This window comes from Cebus imitator, unplaced genomic scaffold (genome assembly GCF_001604975.1).
Source record: "Cebus imitator isolate Cc_AM_T3 unplaced genomic scaffold, Cebus_imitator-1.0 Scaffold64, whole genome shotgun sequence".
In the NCBI taxonomy this organism is placed as follows: domain Eukaryota; kingdom Metazoa; phylum Chordata; class Mammalia; order Primates; family Cebidae; genus Cebus; species Cebus imitator.
This window is the reverse complement of record NW_016107379.1, coordinates 7,408,700-7,414,135: the sequence shown is the minus strand read 5'-3', so window position 1 is coordinate 7,414,135 and position 5,436 is coordinate 7,408,700. Positions and strand designations below refer to the sequence as shown.

Here is a 5,436-nt window from a genome sequence, read left to right as displayed (position 1 = left end):
TTAATGGAATCTCACTTACTGTGTTAATAGTACATAACTGTGGTGCTTGAAGGAGGTTTTTCAAGAGTGTGAAAGGGCCCTGAATGCATCTTACAGGATGGATGGTACAGAGAAGCTGGGATCTGGAGGTACATTTTGAACCTTGTCAAGCTGGTACCAGCCTCAGCAGCAGCTATCTGTCAGTGTCCCCAGTTGAAAAAGAGAATTCTAGGATGCAGAAATCATGGGGCAAATCTTATATTCTTAAATTATTGATAACAGTCTTATCAGATCACTAAGAAATTGGCAAATCAAAGGGCAAGCAGCACTCATGGGGATTTGGGATAACCAACAGGGAATTACTGCAGAGGAAGGAGAATCCTGAAGCTCAGAGAAGATGGAGACACTAGAGGAGGATTATGGGTTCAGGGGCAAGGAAGCCGCTTCATTCGCTCACTGTCAGCCTCACATTCTCAAAGATACAAAGACAAATGACATGACTGCAAGGGTAATTATTTATTTACGGATCATGTGGAGTCAGGTGTTATTCATGTAGAGTTCCCCTGGCTGTGACAAAGTCAGAAATTCAGAGCAAACCTTTAATCCTTGGTGAATTTCTGAGTCTTCTTCTGCAGTTAGGGAAGATCCTAAAGATGCAGGGATGATGTCTTTGTGTGTGACATGATGGAAACCAGGTCACAGAACTTGTCACAAGAGGACGTGGGGTCCAGGAAGGGAAGATATTGGAGTCCAGGTGACAAAGCATTCACACTAATTAAGCAGAGAAGAGAAAGAACACAGGAACTTATTAAACATTCCTTGGATTGCATGAAGGATGAAGGTAAATTCTATTATAGAGAAAAATAATGAAGAAATGGATCTGACCCTGTGTTCTAACTTATGTTGTATACCAGAATAGGAGGAGGAAGGATGTTGAGTAAATTACTTTTGCTTTTTTACTATTGTTAATGCCATCTTAACCATCCCCCAAGTGAATTTATGAAAAAGAGAAAGTAAGCAATAAAGGGTCCTAGGCTTATTTCTGCCATCTTCAGCATTAGAAGTTTTGAAGAATTTTTTATACGTCGAGGAATAATGGCAAACTCTACAGATATCTCTTATTAAATACTTGCTTTATGCAAGCTGCTAAGACTTTCACATACATTATCTGAATAAAGCCCCACAGTAAATTAAAGGCAATTGAGGAAACTTAGAGTCTATTTTCCAGGTTGGCAGAAAATGGGAAGGTCAGACAGTTCCATTCCCAGGTTAGAAGTCAAGGACATACAGAGTGCAAAGGAAGAAATGTGGATCATAAGTTGGAGGGTGAGATGGCCTCCTGGGAGATGTTCCACAAACACAGAAACATATTTCAGTTTCATAGAACCTACTACTCTTTTTCCATTTTGAACACGAAGTCTTAGTGATTTTTAGCAATTACTGGGCCCTTTTCACAAGCGTTATATCCACAGCAACTCTGTACGCTAGGCATGGTTGTTTCCTCTTTTTTTTTTTTTTTTTTTTTTGGTCTTCCCCCCACCCCTGCCTTTCATGGACAATCGCATCTTGCTATGTTACCCAGGCTGGTCTCGAGCTCCTGGGCTCAAGTAATCCTCCCACCTCTGTCTCCCTAAGTGCTGGGATTACAGGTATGAGGCACCGCACCTGGACCATTGTTTCCTTTTTAAGTTTTAGGTTATTTGCTCAAAGCTCATGGGAGGAGTGAGTCCTCTATTCAGGTCTTCCAATTTCAAGTTTTCCCCAGAAGCATCCCTACCAAATTATTTTTATGGTGTCTTTGGGTACAAACTCCTAATGCTTCTGGAAGGCACTGGTCCCTGGGCCACCCTCTCTCCATCAGAGTCAGAAATCACCAACCTGGAGGCTTAGGCTGCTCCCCCATCTCGGGCCTGGAGACATCGATCTGTCGAGGGAGAACAGAATAAATTCAGACACCAACAACAGTTTATTTTTCAGAGAGAAACCAGATGATTCTCCAAGTTAGCACAAAGGGGACTGATTTGGGGGTATTACTTCCCCTAGATTGTTTCTTTCTGTAACACAGGAATTTAGGAAGAGGACACCAGAAATCTAAACTTACCAACTTTGGTCAAGTCAAGTATGTTTTCCTTAACAATTCCATGTTCTTCACAGTATTTCACAAACTTCTCCTTGATCTGTGAGCTCACATCTGGTGTTCGGGCTGTGGGAAGAGTGACAGTAACTGCCATAACTTAGGTATTCATCATAGAGGCAAATGAGGGCACCAGGCTCCAGATAGATGGGAAAATGAATGGCACCCATTGGATGCCCAGTTTGACATCAGTAGGATATCTTTCTAGCATAAAGAAAGATCATAATTCCTTATCACTGAGCCTAGGGATTATTAAAGGTAAGCATCTGTTTTCAGAGAAAGAGAGATGGCCCAGGATAGGTTGGGAAGACCACTTTGTATCTAAGGTTATTGCCTTCCCCCCTTTTCCCATCCCAAGATGGGTGTCAGCATGAAAATACTCTACCATAGAGCTCCATCAGTAGGAATGTTTCCCCATCCCTGAAATTCTTGTCTTGAAAAAATATATAATTATCATAGTCCACTTCAAGTATGTTAACTACATTGTGTCCATGATCTGTGGAGGAAACAGAACACATCTCAGAACTCCTTTGGTCCATAGAAAGCAGTTGAAACCCTTTACCTGTTCTCACCGACAACACAAGTTCAAGTACATATCCTGTTAGGAACAGTGAGGATGTTTAATATCTTCCATTTGCATCTCTCTGGACTTCATGAGGCATATTCTGAGAAAAGGGTAGATTGACCACTAGTGGTCAAAAAATGTAGGCCCAGCAGTAACTGACTTCTTATCATCCCCCCAAGACCTACCCACCTCCAACAGTATCTCTGCCAATGATGTGTCTCTGTGCTCTCTATAAGCCCCAATGGCATTACTTACTTGACGCTACATCCTGAGCAATGTGCTGTGACAATGACCACCAGGTATCCAGAAAGCCAGGCAGAGAACGGGAAGCTGTCCTGCCAATTTACTTTATTTATTGATTGATTGATAAGGTCTCGCTTTGTTGCCCAGGCTGGAGTGCAGTGGTGCAACCTTGGCTCACTGCAGCCTCCACCTTCTGGGTGCAAGCAATTGATTCTCCTGCCTCAGCCTCCCAAGTAGCTGGGATCACAGGTGCGTGCCATGACGCCTGGCTAATTTTTGTACTTTTAGTAGAGACAGGGTTTTGCCATGTCGGCCAGGCTGGTGTCAAACTCCTGACCTCAGGTGATCTGCCTGCCTCAGCCTCCCAAAGTGCTGGGATTACAGGTATGAGCTACCATGCCCAGCCCCAATGTACATTTTTTCCCCTGCCAATTAACTTTTGTTGCAGGAGGTGCATATGACCAAGTCACCTTCCTAAAGCTGATGGTATCATGTGCCAGGCACTGGCTTTTACATGCAAGGTTCTCCCAAATTCAGGTTATTGACTATTTGATGGCCCCCATTTTATTACCAAAATAGTTATTGATCAGAAATTGATCAAGATCCAGAAGATACTGGGGTTTAGTAAATTCCTTGCAGTTAGAAGTATAATTTAGAAAGACTTAAAAAAATACTTACAGTCAATGCTACATATGGCATTCTTTTCTGTTGGTTCACAAGCCAAATTAATTTCAGTACACTTTCCATTTTCACTGTAAAACAGAATAAATTGATGCCCAGGAGCTGTTGATGAGGCTGGCTCCCTCACCCTCTACTCTGCCAGTAACTTGAGTTTCTGATTCAACTTTTGAACATTTTTTGGTACAATTATCAAAGGCCTTTTATGTGTATTATTTCACATGATTTGATATGCTAAGAATGACTTACAACGAATTCTCGCACTATTGCTACTGTTGCTACTTCACATTGTTGCTGTTACTACATCTGCTTGTCTAGATCATTAGCTGAATGTTCACCACATGCCAGATTCTCAAGTTAAGTGCTTTACAAATGTGACATTTCTTGGTACACACACACCCCAAAACAAACAAACAAACAAAACATGAGGAAGAATTATTCTCATCCCCTTTTACCCATGGGAAAATGAAGGTGGAAAGAGATTAGTTTTCTTTGTAACACAACTGGTAACTGAAAGATTCAAATTCAGGCTGTTGGTTCCAAATTTAATTTGCTTAACCTATGCTATATTGTCATACTCCTTGTGATCCTGATATCCCTATACCTCCTGCTTCTCCCACTCCAATTAGATTTATTCTTGTTACCAACTCTTGTCTCTGAATCTTGAAAAGCCCCGGATCCATCAAAACCTGGATCAGTGCACGTGTGTGTGTTCGAGACCATACCTGGGCTTCCATCTTCCTTCCCCAACTAAAAAAGGCTGTACTTACATTTCATGCAACTTAAAAGTCAGAGAAGATTCCCCCTGGTAACCAATGTGTTCCACAAAAACCCTCATATTTCCATCTTCTTCTATCTCTTCCCTCCGGTCAGAGGCTATGAGAACCGAATACCACTCTCCTGAAATCTGCAATAAATAAGTAAGATGAGTGAGTGAGAAAAGAGGAGTGGGGATACCACATGGACACTTCTTTTCTTGAACTCTGGCCTGTGGGCCGGGGCTCACAATGGTGAAGTGAAGATAGAATTAGAACTCAGATCAGTCGGCACCACACCTAGGGCTCTTTCCACTGCCCCTTCAGGGAGGATGGAGATCCCTAAGCATGGTCATCCTTTCATATGGTACAGCTGCTCTTAACCCAAGGTCAGAAACCAACCCTTTTATCTGAAATGTTGAGGAACTCCTGCCCTACAATAGGACCCACAAGGCTTCAGAATCCCCGAAACTACTCCCCGAAGCCAGAAGTCACTGTGCGCCATAACTCTACCTTTGACAGATCAAAGTTGCTTGTCACAGCGTTATTGTTTTCTTCCTCCTGAGCACAGACAAGAGTCAGCCCCAGACACAGCAACAGCAGCTTCATCTTGGCAGGGGATAGCACTGCCTCCTCCACAGTTGCTGGGGGTGAGTCTTTCCCTAGGATTAGCTCCACTCTCCAGCTCATCTGTCTTTATATCCATTCTGTTCCAATTGTTTTTCCCATGGGGCGCTCACTACCTTTTCCTTCCTTCTCCATGAAATGGTCTTTCCTTCCCTGGTGTGCGGCCAAGGATTGTTCCTGCCCTTTTGAAACTTGGCAATCTCATCTCCTTTAGATCTAGTTAGTGACCTTAAATTTCCCAGAACACATTATCAAGAAAAACAGCAGATGCTCTAAAGGGCTGTCATTTGGAACCAGATTTAACCATGGATCTGGCTTAAAATCAGAAAGTCAATTATGTGTGTCAGGAATGGGCATTACTGAGAAACAGGGTGTGCCAGCATCTCTGTTCTACAAAATGTGAAATTAGGTGAGTTACCCAATTTCTACAAGGCCCAGAAACAAAGAAACTCTTC

General features: G+C 42.6%; 1 protein-coding gene across 2 annotated transcripts; it reads right to left on the bottom strand.

Annotated features, from left to right (window-relative positions):
* Positions 1 to 476: 476 nt before the first annotated feature.
* Positions 477 to 5,038, bottom strand: LOC108305621 (allergen Fel d 4-like). 2 transcript variants are annotated; one of them, XR_001825816.2, is made up of 5 exons: positions 4,868 to 5,038; positions 4,370 to 4,506; positions 2,499 to 2,609; positions 1,858 to 1,903; positions 477 to 750 (listed from the first exon to the last, which is right to left on the bottom strand). XR_001825816.2 is itself a non-coding variant. In XM_017530362.2 (4 exons), exons 1-4 carry the CDS (start codon positions 4,961 to 4,963, stop codon positions 688 to 690), a joined length of 342 nt encoding a protein of 113 aa, XP_017385851.2. In that variant the 5' UTR covers positions 4,964 to 5,038; the 3' UTR covers positions 477 to 687. The 2 variants fall into 2 exon arrangements, 1 of the variants encoding a protein (XP_017385851.2); XM_017530362.2 differs by lacking the exon at positions 2,499 to 2,609.
* Between the last annotated feature and the right edge of the window lie 398 nt (positions 5,039 to 5,436).

Excerpts from the sequence above, each read along its gene's own strand:
- LOC108305621 (XM_017530362.2), bottom strand. The coding sequence starts at position 4,963 with ATGAAGCTGCTGTTGCTGTGTCTGGGGCTGACTCTTGTCTGTGCTCAG. Across the intron at positions 4,507-4,867 it reads GCAACTTTGATCTGTCAAAG|ATTTCAGGAGAGTGGTATTC; the intron begins GTAGAGTTATGG and ends TATTTATTGCAG. Across the intron at positions 1,904-4,369 it reads ACTTTTAAGTTGCATGAAAT|ATCGATGTCTCCAGGCCCGA; the intron begins GTAAGTACAGCC and ends CTCCCTCGACAG.